This window comes from Oryx dammah, unplaced genomic scaffold (genome assembly GCF_014754425.2).
Source record: "Oryx dammah isolate SB20612 unplaced genomic scaffold, SCBI_Odam_1.1 HiC_scaffold_24, whole genome shotgun sequence".
NCBI lineage: Eukaryota > Metazoa > Chordata > Mammalia > Artiodactyla > Bovidae > Oryx > Oryx dammah.
The window spans coordinates 23,048,191-23,068,921 of NW_024070208.1; the positions used below are offsets into that span (position 1 = coordinate 23,048,191).

Sequence of the window (20,731 nt, forward strand, 5' to 3'; positions counted from 1 at the left end):
TGGAAAACTTGTATTTCATGAAACCAACCCCTGATGTCAAAACCACTGGGGACCACTGACTTAGAAGGTCCAGCATGAGCCTATATTCCTTCACTCAGGTCTAGTGCCAGAGGGTGACAGAGAGAAGCCATGCAGCTTCTGTGAGTTAAGCTGAGACCCAAACTGAGTAGGCCCAGAGGGACCCATGGGAACACTCTGGAAGGTGATGCTGCAAAGGATAGCTGGAAACTTTCCACAGACAGAAGAAGTCCAACTTGGCTGGCACTGAAGTGATGGAGCAAAATGTCCTGGCACCTCCGAGGGAAGAACAATCAGCTTTGTGGGTCCCTCTGCCTTCTTAGGGGTCCCTTTTTCCAGAGATGAAGGATTTTTCACTTTCCTCTCAGAAAATGGGGAGAACCTATTCGTTTCCGGGGCATGCATTCAACCCATCCATTTCTGGGCCCTAGCAACAACATTAGAGCATAAACATTTCCACTTTGGGCTTCCCTGGTGGCTCAGATGATAAAGAATCTGCCTGCAATGCGAGAGACCCAGGTTCAATCCCTGGGTCGGGGAGATCACCTGGAGAAGGGAAAGGCTACTCACTCCAGTATTCTTGCCTGGAGAATTCCATAGACAGAGGAGCCGGGTGGGCTACAGTCCATGGGGTCACAAAGAGTCAGAGACAACTGAGCGACTAACACATACACATACACATCTCCACTTTTAAGTATAGCTTTAGTAAATGCCTCTAGACCTGCTTTAGGGAAAAGTGCCCCCATTCTGTATAATCCTAGATCCAATTCTTTCTGCTTTCCTAAACCATCTTTGTACGTTCCTCTGGGACAGGATTTTTGCAACATTGCTGCCTATGTCAGTTTGATGGTTCATAGCAGTATTCAATAGATGTATTTATTCAGCAAGTATGTATTAAGCACATTCTAGGTACCCAAAGTTGTGCCATATACTTAGAATAAAATTATGAATTAGGTAGATAGGATCCTTACCTGCTTGTCATGTATCTACTGTCTACTAAATGGTTCAAAAAAGAGAGGGAGGCTGAGAGAGAAGGAAGGAAGAGAGAAGATAGAAAAGAAGAAACCTTATAGCTCATTTTTGACTAACAAGGCAGTTGCCATCATGTTTCTCTACACACTCAGCTGCTGATATCCTAGAGAGAATCATGACCATACTTTCTGAGGGACTAATGGCTTAACCATCTCCTAGAAAGTAATCAAGTTGAGTGTCATAGTTTAAAGAACCAAATACCCTGGTAGATGAAAAAGGAAATTGCTCTAAATCTTTCCTTCCTGAAGTCTTTTTTGGTTTCATTGTTTTAGAGCAGGATCTTTCCTGTTGTTGTATCAATGCCTTTTAAAAACCTAATTCAGTGACTTGCTGTGATTTGTAGCAGTAGAATCCAGTGCTAACGGAAAAAAAGAAATGTGCTTAGAAAACATTTGGGAAATGAGAAATATTCTTCCCAATAGTTTGGTGGCCACAAGATATTAAGAACTAATAAACCAAACTACTGGAAAGAATATGTTAGTCTCTCTTTTAAGGATCTTTCTTCATTTTTTTCAATGGTTACCTTTTATAACAACAGGAGTAGATATACCTGAACTGTGTGCCTTTAAGACAAATAGGCTATATGAACATCATCTGGAATAAATATGTAGATTTATTAAAATTTTCCCATAGTTAAGAATTTGGTGATAGTCTATTAATTAAAAAGATTCTACCCCCCCGACCCCCAGCATCCCAAGCAGATAATTCCTTCTGATAATGTAATACACATTTTTAAATATAAATTTATTTATTTTAATTGGAGGCTAATTATTTTACAATATTGTATTGGTTTTGCCATGCATCAACATGAATCTGCCACGATTATACATGTGTTCCCCATCCTGAACCCCCTCTCCCACCTCCCTCCCCATACCATCCCTCTGGGTCATCCCAGTGCACGAGCCCCGAGCATCCTGTATCATGCATCAAACCTGGACTGGCAATTCGTTTCACATATGATATTATACAAGTTTCAATGCCATTCTCCCAAATCATCCCACCCTCGCCCTCTCCCACAGAGCCCAAAAGACTGTTATATACATCTGTGTCTCTTTTGCTGTCTTGCATACAGGCTTATTGTTACTATCTTTCTAAATTCCATATATATGCGTTAGTATACTGTATTGGTGTTTTTCTTTCTGTCTTACCTCACTCTATATAATAGGCTCCAGTTTCATCCACCTCATTAGAACTGATTCAAATGTATTCTTTTTAATGGCTGAGTAATACTCCATTGTGTATATGTACCACAGCTTTCTTATCCATTCATCTGCTGATGGACATCTAGGTTGCTTCCATAGCCTGGCTATTATAAACAGTGCTGCGATGAACATTGGGATACACGTGTCTCTTTCAATTCTGGTTTCCTTGGTGTGTATGCCCAGCAGTGGGATTGCTGGGTCATATGGCAGTTCTCCTTCCAGTTTTTTAAGGAATCTCCACACTGTTCTCCATAGTGGCTGTACTAGTTTGCATTCCCACCAACAGTGTAAGACAGTTCCCTTTTCTCCGCATCCTCTCCAGGATTTATTGCTTGTAGACTTTTGGATAGCAGCCATTCTGACTGGCATGAAATGGTACCTCATTGTGGTTTTGATTTGCATTTCTCTGATAATGAGTGACGTTGAGCATCTTTTCATGTGTTTGTTAGCCTTCTGTATGTCTTCTTTGGAGAAATGTCTGTTTAGTTCTTTGGCCCATTTTTTGATTGGGTCGTTTATTTTTCTGGAATTGAGCTGCAGGAGTTGCTTGTATGTTTTTGAGATTAGTTGTTTGTCAGTTGCTTCATTTGCTATTATTTTCTCCCATTCTGAAGGCTGTCTTTTCACCTTGCTTATAGTTTCCTTTGTTGTGCAGAAGCTTTTAATTTCAATTAGGTCTCATTTGTTTATTTTTGCTTTTATTTCCAATATTCTGGGAGGTGGGTCATAGAGGATCTTGCTGTGATTTATGTCCTCTAGGAGTTTTATAGTTTCTGGTCTTACGTTTAGATCTTCAATCCATTTTGAGTTTATTTTTGTGTTTGATGTTAGAAAGTGTTCTAGTTTCATTCTTTTACAAGTGGTTGACCAGTTTTCCCAGCATCACTTGTTAAAGAGTTTGTCTTTTCTCCATTGTATATTCTTGCTTCCTTTGTCAAAGATAAGGTGTCCATAGGTGTGTGGATTTATCTCTGGGCTTTCTATTTTGTTCCATTGATCTATATTTCTGTCTTTGTGCCAGTACCATACTGTCTTGATGACTGTGGCTTTGTAGTAGAGCCTGAAGTCAGGCAGGTTGATTCCTCCAGTTCCATTCTTCTTTCTCAAGATTGCTTTGGCTATTTGAGTTTTTTTGTATTTCCATACAAATTATGAAATTATTTGTTCTAGCTCTGTGAAAAATACTGTTGGCAGCTTGATAGGGATTGCATTGAATCTATAGATTGCCTTGGGTAGTATACTCATTTTCACCATATTGATTCTTCCCATCCATGAACATGGTATATTTCTCCATCTATTAATGTCCTCTTTGATTTCTTTCACCAGTGTTTTATAGTTTTCTATATATAGGTCTTTAGTTTCTTTAGGTAGATATATTCCTAAGTATTTTATTCTTTTCATTGCAATGGTGAATGGAATTGTTTCCTTAATTTCTCTTTCTATTTTCTCATTATTAGTGTATAGGAATGCAAGGGATTTCTGTGTGTTGATTCTATATCTTGAAACTTTACTATATTCATTGATTAGCTCTAGTAATTTTCTGGTGAAGTCTTTAGGGTTTTCTATGTAGAGGATCATGTCATCTGCAAACAGTGAGAGTTTTACTTCTTCTCCAATTTGGATTCCTTTTATTTCTTTTTCTGCTCTGATTGCTGTGGCCAAAACTTCCAAAACTATGTTGAATAGTAGTGGTGAAAGTGGGCACCCTTGTCTTGTTCCTGACTTTAGGGGAAATGCTTTCAATTTTTCACCATTGAGGATAATGTTTGCTGTGGATTTGTCATATATAGCTTTTATTATGTTAAGGTATGTTCCTTCTATTCCTGCTTTCTGGAGAGTTTTTATCATAAATGGATGTTGAATTTTGTCAAAGGCTATCTCTGCATCTATTGAGATAATCATATGGCTTTTATTTTTCAATTTGTTAATGTGGTGTATGTAATACACATTTGAAGACAGTTCTTTCAAATCTTTATATTATGGCTCTTAATCTCAGGAGAAATATTTCTGCCCCAGAACTGAGAATTCACAAACTTAGGTGTTAGTGACTTTCCTGTGCATTTTTACCTTTGTTCCATAATAAAAAATAAAATAGAAATAGAAGATAAATGGCTTAACATGTCTCCTGTTAAGAAGGGGCCATTGGTGAGCATTTTAAATAAACTCCTCAAAAATCTTTTTAGGATAAAACCCAAAATATAACAAAGTAAACAAAGGGCTTATCTTTTCTGACTCTTCATTTGATTTTTAGCCTGGTAGAATGTTGACAAGAACTAATTAACATAGAGAATTTGTGGGGTGAAACTCATTTATTGGATCTTTTCAGAAAATTCCATATGAATGAATTATTCCAGATAAATGAATTTTCCCCTTAAAGGGAAAAACTTGAACTGGATTTGAATCTGGGTTTCACTTCTCAAGAGTTGTTTGATTCTGGGCGAGTTCTGGGAGAGTTCTAAGCTCTCAGAACTTCAGTTCTTTGATCTCTAAAAGAAGATAATCCTACTTCACCTGCCTGTTAAAATAACTGAAGAGGATAGTGAAAGATGCTTCATACATCAAGATGCACAAATAAATATCAGTTCTTCCTTTTTGCTTTAAACACAAATGTATTTCCTGTTTTAATCATGTTGAAAAAGTTTGAGGATGTATCATATGCTTTTCCATCAGTTTAATATATAAAAGATGTAAAAAACATAAACAAGATTTTTTAAAAAATCATTAACCACTATGCTGTCATATGGAATCATCCCCAAGACATCCCCAATAGAACATGTGTAGAGTGGTTTACCTTTTCACCAAATAACAAGACTGAAAAAAACTGAGTTCTCTGTGCTTTTTTGTAGTTGTTTTGCAACAGTTTTATGTCACTCTGTCAGTGATAATTCATTACAGTTATTAATTACCCCTTTCTCTCCTTATTCCCTCACTTCTAATTTGTGTCCTTTTCTCTTGAGTCATCATAAATCATCTTAGAACCATGCTTAAAAAAAAAAACAGTTCAGCACTGTTTCTGTGCACTGTGTGTCTTTGAATCACTGATTTTTGCCTATTCTGGACAGCTTTTTTTTGGACCCCTTGATTTGGGGTCATGTTTTGGATAGCTGAGGATGTCAGCTCCACAATATCTGGAGACACGATACTTGGGTTAGCAACTGGATGTCTTGATGATATTGGTAACTGAGTTCAGTGTTATATTAACCCTTGTTCTAGGGGTGAGTTTTAACTTGAGGTCTCCAGATCATTCAAGATGCCCACAGTCCATCAATAGGCTTCGGGGAACTTGTGACGTCACTGAAATTGTGTGCAAATGTCATAGGCTTGTGCATATATGCATTCTCCTGGAGAGAGTATTCATAACTTTTATTCATTATTCAAGTGGATTCCTGACACAAGAGGACTCAGAACCGCTGGTAAGCAGCATTTGGAAGCCTGACATTGGAAAGCCTAGAAACCTGAATTCTAGACCGAGTCTCCCAACAATCTTCCCATCTCCCTAGGAAGCTGGGAAGCTATTTGACTGGGGTTCCTTTGACTTGATTTCATTCTCTACAAAAGTGTTTGCCAGAGAGAGGGTATAAGGTGAAACATCTCTACTTGCAATTGGACATGTGTGTGCGCTCAGTTGTGCCCAACTCTTTGCAACTGCATGGGTGATAGCCCACCAGGCTCCTCTGTCCATAGGATTTTCCAGGCGAGATTACTGGAGTAGGTTGCCATTTCCTTTACCAACTCACAGTAGACATTATTGCAAATAAGTACTCCCATACTTCAATTCTAATTAGAAATTGTATCTGTGAAAATGAGCATTCGACCTTCCTAAGGAATGGAATATGCTTCCACTTGGAGTCCTCACTGGATTCTTTAGTGCTGCTCTTGGGAAGCAATCTTCCATCATGTCTGGGGAACATGTTGTTCTGACCTGTTCTCAAAGATGTCTGTAGTGAGCAATTTTGGAAGATAATGACTCTTGCTGGAGCAAAAGACAGGTTTTATTTATTGTTCCCTGTAATAATCTCTGCCTCCAGGGCAAAGTTTGGGTGGATTTACTTGCAGTCTATTATAAAAAATTGGGGATCCCTAAGCTTGGGGTTCCTCAATGGTGACACAGAAGTACTGAGTTTACCACGTCAGTCCCTGTGGCATGTAGAAGGCCAAAAGATGGACTCAGATGTGAAGCTCGTGCTGGTCGCTGTGTTGAGTAATAATAGAGGCCTCCATCTCTGATCCAGGAGTCTCCTAGCTTTTGCCAGCATCCGTGAAAGTGTGGCAGGCTAACTCATTAGCTTATGAGTAAAATCTCAAGATTCTTCACAGTTCTTAACACCACTATTATAATGCTTGTCCTTCATTTTAAAATACTTCAGGAATGAGATGTGTGTATGAGTCACAGGAAGTCATAGCTCAGGTGCAGGCTCTAGAGTGGAAACTCAGGGATACTAGTACACGTGTTGCTGTTGTTGTTGTTTTAATTTAAACATCTTATTTTAAGTGAAAATGTTAGTTGCTCAGTCGTGTCCGACTCTTTGTGACCCCATGGACTGTAGCCCACCAGGCTCCTCTGTCCATAGAATTCTCCAGGCAAGAATCCTGGAGTGGGTGGCCATGCCCTCCTCCAGGGGATCTTCCCAATCCAGGGATTGAACCTGGGTCTCCTGCACTGCAGGCAGATTCTTTACAGTCTGAGCCATTGGAGTGTACAGTCTGAGCCCTGGAGTATACTGGAGTATAACCATCTGACTAACAACGTAAAGGTTTCAGGTGCCCAACAAAGCAAACCCAGACATACATACACATGTATCCATTCTCTCCCAAACTCCTTTCCCATCCAGGCTGCCACACAACATTGGACAGAGTTCTCTGTGCTCTACAGTAGGTCCTTGTTGGTTATCCATTTTAAATACAGCAGTGTAGTACATGTTTTGTTATCCATATCTTGACCAACACAAGAAGCCTCACCCATGATCAGAAATGGATTTTTAAAGGTGAAATAGGTGTCTTATTAATGAGCATGATAAATGTTAAAAATGGACTCTCGTTGGTGAAATTAAAGGTATTCAAGATTGTGGACTGGCTAAAAGAGATACTCTCTGTCTTCACATAAAAGGATTTAAACAGCCATCTAGGCACATAGCCCTTATTGTAAGTCTGAAAGATATCTAAAATATTTAACAACCAAGATGTCATAGGCCCTGACTAATCCTAACTAAAATAAACGCTGGAGTAGGCTCCCGAGGGGCCTTGACTGGCCAAGCACCAGCCTTTCGTTCCTGGGAATGAGGCTAGGATTCCCTAGGGTTCTCAGGGGAGGGAGGGGGCAATAGGGCACCTGGAGAGCTTGAGGACGGCGGCTGTTTATGCAGTAGTACCCGGATACATATTTTAGTATTTTTAACAATGAGAACAGAGCTTCCCTTGTGGTCTGGAGGTTAAGAACCCACCTGCCAATGCAGGGGACCCGGGTTCCGTTTCTGATCCAGGAAGATCCCACCTGCCTCGGAACAACTAAGCCCATGAGCCACAACTACTGTGCCCACATGCCTAGCGCCCATACTCCACATCAAGAGAAACCACCGCAGTGAGAAGCCCACAGCAAAGGCCCAATGCAGCCAAAAATAAATAAAAGTTTAAAAAATAAAACAATGAGAACAGCTTTACTAAAACACTTTGCCACATCCACTCTGCCATAAGAAAGTCAGCCAAAGTCTGATCACCCATAAGGACTCTGTTTCTTGTCTCTGGTTCAGAGGATTTTTGGTTACTTGTTGCCAGAAGAAACAGAATCCTTTGAACCTTGCATTTGCTTCCAGTGGTTCTTTGGTGCAAGATGGTAGCCCAGTCACTTAAAACGATAGGGAGCTAGGATTTAACTAGCTCTTGGAACAGGTTGGTGAGCTGGTTTGTGCCTGCTTTTTGATAACTGTTTAATAAGCGTCTGTATGTGTCGCAGGATGTGGTCTGAGGCTTCCTTTCATTATAACTTGGAAATGAAGTCATCAGACGGTAGCTATGCCTCACTGTCCCTCTCGCATTGTCAGCGGGGATGGGTTGTAATTTACCAGGGTCTCAAGGTTGTGCTTGACCAAATTGGATTAAACCCGTTCCCAAGGGCTACCTTACAAGCAAGGAGCGATCATCAGGGAAACCTTTCGGACCGAGGGCAGCTCCCCAAGATCAAAGGAGCCCTGGTTGCCACACATTTCCGTTTCAGTGGATATGGAGACTATATGCAGAGGCTGCTCAGTGGCCGATGAAAGCGTGACAGGTGCGAACTGGGGAGGGGTAGATAAAAATGCTGTCAGGATGGAAACCAGCACCTCTTCTCATGGGACTGTTGGAAAATTGGCCGCAGCCACAGGCCAAGCTGGTAAGCAGCAATTAGAGAGAGCCTGGGTCCTTTCACACTCTCTTTGGGGCCGGCCATGAGACAGAGGGGCTCAATTTCAGGTAGTTTCAGCCTTTATAAATAGCAGCTACAGACAGAAACCAAAGGGTCATCTTTATCGCCTACACTGAATAAGGCCCCGCTGGTTATCTCCACCACCCCCACGTGGAGATGGGATTCTGTGTCGGTTCACAGCGTGAACACAAAGACCAGCAGGTATACACACTCTGTGTATGGAGCCAGTGTGTGTGCCTTAGCATCTTAACAGCGGCATTATCTCTAGTGGAACTTTTTAGGATGGATTTGGGGCTAAGGGGCAAGAATTAATAACAACTGTGCCAGCAGAGACTCTGCTAGCCACACTGGACAACACGTCCACCATTTTTATGGGTACATTACGCAACTATATAGCAACAAAACTATCCACCGGGCGGGCCATGGAACAGAGGTCCATCTGATAGGTGTGATCTTAAGGATTCAGATGCCGTTCCACTCTCCCTACTTTTCTGCCACATAAAGTGAAGTTTAATCACATTTCCGAAGGCACCAGGGTATTTTTATTTCTCTTGCTCCGCCTCTGTATTGCAGGGATGCTGTGAAGGCGAGGCGTCTCAGCCTCTGCTTTCGTGGTTATGTGATTCTGGCAGGGATTTCAGGATAAGATGATGCAAGGCCTTGATTTAGCGTAGAGTTTAGGAGGAAGGACCCTGGGTGTATCTGATGAGCACTGGTGTGGTACACAAGGGAAACTCCCTGAAACTCAGGTGTGAGTGGAAGTGAAGAAACACTGGTTCCCAGGCAGCCACACCCAGTACAGTCATCCCGGTGTCTCGTTCTCAGATCTTCCAGTTTCTCTGATGGACCCATAATGTAGTATTTAAAATCTCCAGGGCTTCCCTGGTGGTCCAGTGGTTAAGAATCTGCCTGCCAACGTAGGAGACACAGGTTCAGTCCCTTATCTGGCAGGATCCCACATGCCACGGAGCAGCTAAGCCCGTGAGCTGTGACTGCTGAAACCCAAGAGCTCTAGAGCACAAGAGAAGTCACCACAATGAGAAGCCTGTGAACTGCAGCCTAGAATAGGCCCTGCCCCCACAACTAGAGAAAGCCTGCACACAGCAGTGAAGACCCAACAGACAAATAAAATTTTTTAAAAAGTAAAATGAAAGATAAAATCTCCAGATGCTCAAAAAAAATTTTTTTAAGCTTATAGTCCAAATACACACTCTGATATTATAACTTACTAAGATTCCAGGAGGTATTAACAATAAAAATAATAGTAATAATCAATTCAGTTCAGTCATTCAGTTGTGTCCGACTCTTTGAGACCCCATGAACCGCAGCACTCCAGGCCTCCCTGTCCATCACCAACCCCTGGAGTCCAGCCAAACCCATGTCCATCGAGTCGGTGTTGCCATCCAGCCATCTCATCCTCTGTCGACCCCTTCTCCTCCTGCCCTCAATCTTTCCCAGCATCAGGGTCTTTTCAAATGAGTCAGCTCTTCTCATCAGGTGGACAAAGTATTGGAGCTTCAGCTTCAACATCAGTCCTTCCAATGAACATCCAGGACTGATCTCCTTTAGGATGGACTGGTTGGATCTCCTTGCAGTCCAAGGGACTCTCAAGAGTCTTCTCCAACACCACAGTTCAAAAGCATCAATTCTTCTGCACTCAGCTTTCTTTATAGTCCAACTCTCACATCCATACATGACCACTGGAAAAACCATAGCCTTAACTAGATGGACCTTTGTTGGCAAAGTAATGTCTCTGCTTTTGAATATGCTGTCTAGGTTGGTCATAACTTTCCTTCCAAGGAGTGTCTTTTAATTTCATGGCTGCAGTCACCATCTGCAGTGATTTGGGAGCCCAGAAAAATAAAGTCTGACACTGTTTCCCCGTCTATTTCCCATGAAGTGATGGGGCCAGATGCCATGATCTTCGTTTTCTGAATGTTGAGCTTTAAGCCAACTTTTTCACTCTCCTCTTTCACTTTCATCAAGAGGCTCTTTAGTTCTTCACTTTCTGCCATAAGGGATAGTAATAATAATAGCTAGTAATAGCTAGCTTTTCTCCCTGGGTGTGTAGTTTGGGCTCAGTACAGCTGCTGTTCTGGGTGTGCTGCCTTTTCATGAGTTTGAGCATCTGTGCAAGTGTGGGACCTCCGAAAGGTACTTTCTGATAAATCCCTAAGTTGATGATGACTAGCATTGTTTCCTTGGAGGAAGGCATGGCAACCCACTCCAGTATTCTTGCCTGGAGAATCCCCATGGACAGAGGAACCTGGTGGGCTACAGTCCATGAAGTTGCAGTCAGACATGACTGAGCCGCTAAGCACAGCACAGCACTGTTTCTATAAGTTAAGTCGCTCAGTCGTGTCCAAGTCTTTGCGACCCCATGGACTGTAGCCCACCAGGCTCCTCCGTCCATGGGATTCTCCAGGCAAGAATACTGGAGTGGGTTGCCATTTCTTCTCCAGGGGATCTTCCTGACCCAGGGATCGAACCCAGGTCTCCCGTATTAGAGGCAGACGCGTTAACCTCTGAGCCGTAAATAGTACCTGCGAGGACTTTTTTTCTTTGTTCCCCAGCTCCTCACCCTAAAGGTGAAGCTAAAACCATTTCTTTGGGAACAAGAGAGATACAACAGAGCAAATTAAAATTATGGCTCTTTAATGAAATCTTTGTGGGAATCCAGAAGAGAAATGCATGCCATTGGATAGAATAGAATCAGTGTGTAACTCAGGAAGGGTTTTCCCCCTAAAATCTGAGACTCATAAAACATAAACTCATGTTTGAATAGAGAGGCTACACAGCAGTCAATTAACCATCACATACTCATCTAGACAGCCCTTGCCTCACTCCCACTCTGGCTACAGAATGAATGAAGATGTGCTGTAATTTACAAGGCTGGTATTTTCCTATCAAAATTGACTGTAACATATCTTCTTAGACATGGTGCAATTTTGAGCGCTTTGTAGATACATATCTTATCTTTTCCAGAAAGTAAATCCCTGCCCCCTTGGACATACAGGTTATGAAGAATACTTTAATGCATAGCTTGAGTGTATCTGCTCTTACCAATGGACACATATACATCGCATTCTCTCTACATTCCTGGTTGCCTCCTTGGAGAAGACAGGGCAAACAAAGAAGGTGTGGAGTCTTTTAAGGGTTTCTTTTCTCCTCTAATACGTTGAAGTGACTCCAGTGTTCCACACTAGACCCTTGTACACTTCGGTATCCTGTGTGTTTGGGCAGAAAGGGTATCTATCATTCAACTCTCCGGAGAGTTCCAATCCAATGGTCCAGTCTCCTAAACCTAGAAATTAAGGGGCAGGAGAGGTAGAAAGATATAGTCAGCCTGGTTCATTAAGGTCCAGAGCAGCAGTTCTTGAGGAGAGAGACTGGGTCGGTTCACTGAGCTGCGGTTCTGGAGACCAAAGGCATCAAGGTGGGTGCTGCTGTCTGGGACGCTCTGTGTGCAGACTTGGTGCCCAATCTTTGGGCTGGGCTGGGTTCTACCATTGCACGTGCCTCCACACTATCTACTCTGGGGATTTACCCATGGGGAACCCCATTCCTGAGATCTGCTTGTGGACAGCGCCCCCTGGAGCACATCTCAGGAAGTACAATATAAGTGGGGCTCTGAAGTTGTGTCCAGGATGGGAGGTATCCTCAATATGGGTTATTGCCTCTGGTTACAAACAGAAACAAGCCAAGAGCCTTCAGAAGAACCCCACCTCACAAACTCCTCCCTCAGCCTTTTTACTTTTACATTTTTTGCCCAGCAATCAAGTTTGAGTTCTGCTTTTCTCTTTTCAGACACACGTGTTATTTTAACTACTTGTTCCATTAAAAATTTGAATCAAGGCTTTTGTATGTTTTAGTTCAAATGTTTAAACTATTTATTTTGGCGGGGGGCCAACACTTTTGTTGGAGAAGGCAATGGCACCCCACTCCAGTACTCTTGCCTGAAAAATCCCATGGACGGAGGAACCTGGTAGGCTGCAGTCAATGGGGTCGCTGAGGGTCGGACACAACTGAGTGGCTTCACTTTGACTTTTCACTTTCATGCATTGGAGAAGGAAATGGCAACCCACTCCAGTGTTCTTGCCTGGAGAATCCCAGGGACGGTGGAGACTGGTGGGCTGCCGTCTGTGGGGTCACACAGAGTAGGACACGACTAAAGTGACTTAGCAGCAGCAACACTTTTGTTTGGTAACTTCACAAAAGAACACATGGAATCAGTACCATGACAGGTTCTTTTTGTTCTTGGTTTTCATTCATAGGTAGACTAGATGGTCTGAATAAGAAGAGGTAGGAAAGAATTTATTCAAGAGGAAAAAGACCTCTCAAACTTCTGCCCGTGGTATTTAAGAACACAAAAGTTTTTTTCTCTGTCTAGTGACCCTCCCACCTTCCTACCTTTGTTATTTGTACAGCAAAAGGGTTGAAATCTAATATGCCTGCTTCTTCTCTACACAAACTGCATTGACACCTTGCTGAAAAGTTTAAAATATCACAGGTGAAAGATGGCCTGCCTTGATAAAGGAAGGCAGTTAGCTTATATACAAGGCTGGGAACTCAGCAGTGATCTGGTGAGGAGAGAAATAAGCTGGAAACCAGCAAGGCTCAAGTTCAAATGCAGAGCAGAGGCCGGGTGAGTACACAAGGGAGTTTAGTCAGCCTGCAGGACTAGCTGAAGGATCCTGGTTTATGTTCAAATGAGCAGTACTGCGCACAGTAGGAGGTGCTGTGGCAAAGTTTCTGGGTATTGAATGAGGATGGCCCAGTGGGCTCCCGCCAGACTGCTAGCAGTTTGCAAGCAGAGAGGAGCTGAAATATGACCCATACCTGGAGCCCTTACTCAGCTACCCTCAGGCCAGGCAGGTCAGAAACATCCACTTTGGGAGCATGTTTATGGTAAGTGATTGCTCAGGAAAAATCAATTATCTGAATTGATCAAGTAAATGTATTGGATTATCACTCCCCTCATTCTCTAGGGGGATGAGGTCACCAAGAGAGTGACAGATTGGTTCCACTGGCTCCAAAACTGAGAATGCTAGATCTGTAACATGTAAGTCTTTAATAACTAAAATAGTGCCAGGTAGACATAGGCATATGGAGTCTTCTAAGAATACTGGTAAATTCAAAGATGCACCATATAGCTTATTTCTGCACAACATGTAAGTTCTGGCAAAGACAAGTACTATCTGACAACTGAGGAAATTTTTAATATGGATCTTCCTAAAACATATCTGAGCACAGGAGAAAGGTTTGGAGTTCAAGTTCAAGCTCCATCACTGATTTGAGACACTGGGCCATTGACTTATCTTGCATGCAGCAGAGGGTCCTCATCTTCAAAATGGGAATGACAGATTTGTTTCTCTAATTTCCTGAAGGCATCATAGGCAAAAATGGTTACCTGAGATGCTGCTTCTAGACTGTTTAGCACCTGCTTCACAGGCTGTCCACAACCGCTATTATAGAATTGTTAATTTCAGATCTCTATTCTCAGCACTAATATTGTGTCTGATAACCACAAATGTATATTGATTGTCTGCTGTGCTCCAGACATCATCATATTGAGCACTTGGATATAGGGGCAGACAGGCAGTCACATGGTAGACACTAAAACAGTAATCAAACAATTGAATGAATAAATACAGTTCCTCAAAAGATGAACTGATCATTGAAATTTCATTTTTATTTGTAGTAAGCAGGGTTAATTTTTTTACATTTATATATTTCTGTGTCCTGTGCTCAGTCGCTTAGTCCTGTCTGACTCTTTGTGACCCTATGGACAGACTGTAGCCTACCAGGCTCTTCTGTCCATGGAATTTTCCAGGCAAGAATACTGAAGTGGGTTGCCATTTTCTTCTCCAGGGGATTTTGCCGACCCAGGGACTAAACCCTTGTCTCCGGAGTCTCCTGCACTGCAGAAGGATTCTTTCCCACTGAGTCACCGGGAAAGCCTCCTTATTTATATATATTTGGCTGCAGTAGATCTTCGTTGTCGCATGCAGGATCTTTTTATTTATTTATTTATTTTCAGTTGTGACATATGGGATCTAGTTCCCTGACCAGGAATTGAATCTAGACTCCCTACACGGGGAGCATGGAGTCTTAGTCACTGAACCACCAGGGAAGTCCCAAGGCTGGGCTCTTTGTACCTTTTCTTCTGTCTATTACTAACAGAAGATGCACTAAAAACTAATTTGAAAGTGAAAAGTCCCTCAGTCGTGTCCAACTCTTTGCGGTCCCACAGACTATAGAGTCCATGGAATTCTCCAGGCCAGAATATTGGCGTGGGTAGCTTTTCCCTTCTCAGGGGATCTTCCCAACCCAGGGATTGAACCCAGGTCTCCCACATTGCAGGTGGATTCTTTACCAGCTGAGCCACAGGGAAACCCAAGAATACTGGAGTGGGTAGCCTATCCATTCTCCAGCATATCTCAACCCAGGAATCGTCTCCTGCATTGCAGGTAGATTCTTTACCAACTGAGCTGCCAATTTGAGACACCCTAGAAAAAATCAGCTGTACCTCTCCCACCCACCTTCTCCCTGGGGCTGCCCTGGAACACAGCCAGGACACCTTTTTCCATTGAATGTGCAGGTGGCTGTGGTTTGCTGCTTTCTGTCCCATTAACCTCTATTTTATCTGTCAAGAATAGCATCCCCCATTGCTGAAAGCAGTGGTTTGCCAACCCGGTGGGCTTGGAGTGCTGTTTGATGGAGCATTACAGAGAGCAAAAGGGAAAATTTAAAGGGATTTGCTCCTCTAATTTCCTGAAAGGATCACAGACAAAGCTTGCCCTCTAGTAAAATACTTTGTGTTTGCACTATAATAACAAGAATTTATTGCCACCACAGGGGAAAGGAGAGGCCAAGGAAAAAGAGTCCCCTATTTCCTGGTTTTCCTTTGTTTCCATTACTACTCACGGACTACCGTGCTATTTAAAGCATATAAACTTAAACAGCTGCTCTTTCCTAATAGCCTAATGTACTCAGAGAGACTTTTTCTATTACTGTAAAACACAGTGCTAATTTCTTATTATTGAGCATGTGGGTTTTACTATGGAAGGACTCATGCTCAGGAAGAAGAAAAATCTTTCTTCTTTGGAGAAGTTCAAGATACATTTACATTGATAGTTTCATGAAAAAAATTCCTTTCTATATCTAGTTAATTTTGTTAACTGAATTTCAGCAGACATATGTGTAGAATATACAAGGAATAGGTTCAAGAAAGTGCAATTGATGTGAGCCATACTTAAGAATCGGTCTTGCTAGAATATAAGCCTTTGAAACCAAAGATGCTATCTATTTTGTTACCCCTGGGGTCTCCTGTAACATTGTAACACACAGAGTGGGTACTCAAGATTTACCTATGGATGTTGACTATCTCAACAACTGGCATGCTGCAGTCCATGGGGTCACAAAGAGTCGGACACGACTGAACAACTAACTGATTGTTGAATATCTCACATCTCTATATGCCAGCCTAGATGAACATTTGAAGAGGAAGTCTTCAGGCTTCTAGCTCTCAAACTCGGGAGGTGCTCACACCCAACCCCATCTCTTGCTTACACGAACAGTGGCATCCCCATCTCTTACTTGAACAACACTGAAAAGTGTTGCTCAGTCGTGTCCGACTCTTTGCAACCCCATGGACTGTAGCCCACCAGGCTCCTCTGTCCATGATATTCTCCAGGCAAGAATACTGGAGTGGGTTGCCATTTCCTTCTCCAGGGGATCTTCCCAACCCAGGGATTGAACCCGCGTATCCTGCATTGGCAGGTGGATTCTTTACCACTGAGTCACCTGGGAAGCCCAAACAATACTTTAACAAGACCCAAATTTGCCTACGTTTCTCCATTACCTTCCCATCCCCATGGTGCAAATACACTCTTCCCTGGCCTCTCACATTCATCTTTGGCTAATCCCTGCTCATCTGCCAGGTCTCAGCTTAAATTTCATTTCTACTTTAAGGCTCTCCATCACACAACCTCACTGTATAAAATTCCTTAGGATTTGCTGTCTTAGCATCCTGGATGTTTTTTCTTCAAAGCACATATCACAGTTATCATATAAATATCTGAGTGTATGTGTGCTAAGTCGTTTCAGTCGTGTCCAACTCTTTGTGACCCCATGGACTGTATGTAGCCCACCAAGCTCCCCTGTCCATGGGATTCTCCAGGCAAGAATACTGGAGTGGGTTGCTGTACCCTCCTCCAGGGGAATCATCCCAACCCAGTGATCAAACCCATGTCTCTTATGTCTCCTGCATTAGCAGTAATACTCCTTTGATGAGATGGTGGCTCCTTGATCCTGGGAACTGTATTTATCATTTTCCAAAGTAGATACCTAGCACCCAATGCGTCCTAGTTAGAGTGGTCACTTAAAAATATTTGTTGAATTAATGGATGAAAGAGAGAGAGAAAGAAAGTGGGAAGAAGGGAATAAAGAATCAGGGGATGGATGACTTAGTGTTTCTTTGAAGTGAAGTGAAGTTGCTCAGTCGTGTCTGACTCTTTGCGACCCCATGGACTGTAGCCTACCAGGCTCCTCTGTCCATGGGATTTTCCAGGCAGTAGTCCTGGAGTGGATTGCCATTTCCTTCTCCAGGGGATCTTCCCAACCCAGGGATCGAACCCAGGTCTCCCACACTGTAGACAGATGCTTTACCGTCTGAGCCAATTTGTCTAAATTTTATTGACACATCTAGACCTTAGCATACTGATCTTGATCATTGTTTTGCTTCTCAAAAGATGAGTGTGTGTGTGTGTATGTGTGTGTGTGTGTGTGTGTGGTGTATGTATTTATATGTTTTTTAAGTTAGATTAAGGGTTGGCCATATTTCTACATAATCCGGAAAAACCAGAATAAATCCATATTGATTTAATAATGATTTACCTTATGAATTACCTAGCAAATGAAAGTCTGTACGTCTGAAATAGAGGAATAATTTTCTTTTAAATCACACTGAATGTTAGTTGCTCATTTTGGATCTTAGCCAGTTGCTAAGTTTAAACCACAAAATGTGTAAGTCATGCACATAAACTAGGATCTCTGTGTGGTTAGTGGCACTATTGTGTAACATCCACAAACACTTTCAACAGTGGCACACTTCTTAAGTACCTTTTTTTTTTGGCCTCACCCCACAGCATGTGGGATCTTAGTTCCTTGAGCAGGCGTGACCTGCAGTGGAACTGTGAGTCTTCACCACTGGACTGCCAGGGAAGTCCCTTCTTAGTACCTTTATCTGTTGCCCTACTTTTCCATTTTCATCTGATAGACAGTTGGTCTGATGAGTTGAATTATAGGTTTTATAACAGAAATAAGGAATGTTGCTAATGTTGCTCCATAAACATAGCAATTATTAGGAATGACACACACACCCTTATCAAGACAAGGAGTTAATTGGCCTCAGGAAGATGGTGGCTCAAGGAGGATGTGCTGAAGGCTCCATCTTGATTCTTGAGTCTTTCAGGGAAGGGCAGGACTTGGGTGGGTAGGTAGATATAGGTGGGTGAGTTAAGCCTCCGACAGCCAAAGAAACTTCACAGAACCTTATCATGATAAAGAAAAATAAGAAGGACTGTGTTCCTTTGCTCTTGTCTAAAATCAGTGGTATATCTACTTTTCTATCCTACAGCATTGCTATTATCACCTATTAGTTACAGGAGGGTTTTTTGGTAGAGTCTTTCACTCTAGCATTATCTTTCAAATGGATCACCTCCTTAGAGTGCCCCCTTTGCAAAAGCTGTGTCTATATTTAGGACTTTATCTCTATTTTGAAGTTTTTTCTGAGGTACCTCATTATGCATACAAGTTTGGGTGATTTAAATCAGAACTAATACTTTCATCTCTCCTATCCTGACGGCTGCTATTCTTCCTTTTCTTCAGCCATGGATGTGAGCATCGCAGCTGGGGAGAATTGGTTTCTGTCCCTTAGCTAGCAGGAGACATAGGCCTTGAGGTCCTTCTGAAATGCAGACAGTCACACTTGCTTTCTTCCATCTTGAGATAACTTTCAACCCTTATTATCATCATTTGAGTGAGACTGTATTTCTAAGGAGGATTTCAGTTTCACTTTGGCACACCAGGAGCCCACACCTGGGGAGAAATAACAGAGCCTCCTGTAAAATCAGCCTAACCTGTGCCTGCTTTCTCTCCTTCTTGTGTGTCCCTAGGTAAGTGTGAAATCGGCTGGGCCTACTACTGCACAGGAGGAGGGGCTGCTGCTGCCATGCTGCTCTGCACATGGCTGGCTTGCTTCTCAGGCAAGAAACAGAAACAGTACCCCTACTGAGATGGAGCCGCCAAACGCAGACAGAGGAGAAGATGGGCCACAGGGACCCAGAGAGGCCGAAGCATCCAGCTACTCTCAAAAGGCGGAAGAGTGCTTCTAAACCATACGATGCAAGTGAAATGAAACCCAATGGAATCAGAAACATCTTACCACATGGAAGGGTTGTGCAAGATTTGCAAAAGAAATGTAGAGCATGGAATGATACAGAACAATGGACCAAAGGCTAAAAATATTGCAGGGTGTGGGGTGTTTCTGTTCCACGGAGCATTGTTGATGTAGAACACATACACACACAAAACAAATCTATATATGCAAACAAGGTTTTTGTTTTGTTCTGTTTTGGGGGATGATGACTCAGAGAATTAAAAGGGCTAGTAGAAACAGTATTATGTTAGGAAGCAGGGCAACCCAAAAAGGTTCCCTGTAAGTCATGGCACTTTTGAAAGCACACAAGCATATACAGATATACCCATGCAATACACATGCCCAAACACAGACATTTCGGTGGTTGCACAGGCTGTACGAGATGGTTAGTGGTGCATTACTCCTCTGTTTTCTTTTTAATACACATTTAAAATACAGTATTATCACTTTATAAAGCATACAGTAAACCTAATCAATGGACCAATAAGCCACGTTATCAGTATTTTGTATACCCTGCATAAACTCTTTACGCCCTCAACATGTCTTCAGTGTTTATGCAGACCTTTAGAATTAAGCCTTTGTATTTCAATATTATTAAAAAAAATATGCAATATTTCTCTGAGTAGTTTCTGCTGTGATATTCTTATGAAGTAAAGGGGTGACTTTCTGTCCACCATAGGAGAGAATTCAGTTGAAGACGAGAGAGTAAGGAGAGACATTTTCCAGTCATTAGATCTTGTTTTCTTTCGTCCATTATTGTACTGTGCTGTACCACATTTATTCCAATATTCATTTTGTAAAAAAGTAAAAAAGTGCTATTTTGTTTGTATTTGAAAATCTCTGTGAATAAATTTTCTCTTTGATCAATAGCTCAGTGTGTCATAGAGTGTTATAATTCAGTTATGGGGTTTGCTTATTAATTTCCTAAAGGTAGCCTTTCAACTCCAACGGTTTTGTAAATTTTTCATTTTATTTTTAGGCCTTCTATTCATTCACTCACTAGTCATCCAGCCAGGCATTCTTCTTGGCACACAAGGTAAAGTAAAAGTTGCTCAGTAGTGTCCAACTCTCTGTGGACATAGACTGTAGCCTGCCAGGCTCCTCTGTCCATGAAATTCTCCAGGCAATTCTACTGGAGTAGGTAGCCATTCCTTTCTCCAGGGGATCTTCCCAACCCAGGGGTTGAACTCAGGTCTCCTGCATTGCAGGTGGATTCTCTACCAGTTGAGCTACCATTAAAGGTGAGTATGACATAATTCCTGCTTTCAACCTAAATTCTTTGCCACCAGAATTCTAACTGCCTGTATACTGCACTTCAATCATGATCAAATCCTTATGAGAGAAGAATTTCAAGTCTGTTTTAGATGAAGTTTGAGAATCTGGGCAATATTTAGAAGTGTTGAAGGCAACAAAAACCAAGTCACACATGGTTCATTCTCCGTGGCTGATGACAGAGTGGTCTCAAGCTGGCCGTGACATGCAGCCCCTCCACTTTTATAAGGGGCTACCTTTCTTTGGTGTTTCTGTGCCAGGAGCAATGTCTTTCAGGCATCTTGGCAATTCAGATCCTGTTACCCTCCTATTCCCAGCCTAAATCCTTAACTAGAGTAAAAGATCTGCACCCTTTGACTTCCCCTT

At 42.2% G+C, this 20,731-nt stretch overlaps 1 protein-coding gene across 3 annotated transcripts in view; it reads left to right on the forward strand.

The window, feature by feature from the left end:
* LHFPL6 (LHFPL tetraspan subfamily member 6) overlaps positions 1-19,962 on the forward strand; it is a 238,974-nt gene extending 219,012 nt beyond the window's left edge. For 2 of the 3 annotated variants that reach the window (XM_040267023.1, XM_040267021.1), the window contains exon 4: positions 18,831-19,873. In XM_040267023.1, coding sequence (XP_040122957.1) covers positions 18,831-18,949 — 119 coding nt within the window. In that variant the 3' untranslated portion in view covers positions 18,950-19,873. Of the gene's footprint in view, positions 1-18,830 lie in introns of all 3 variants that reach the window. The other variant, XM_040267020.1, reaches the window with a different exon arrangement.
* Positions 19,963-20,731: the final 769 nt, after the last annotated feature.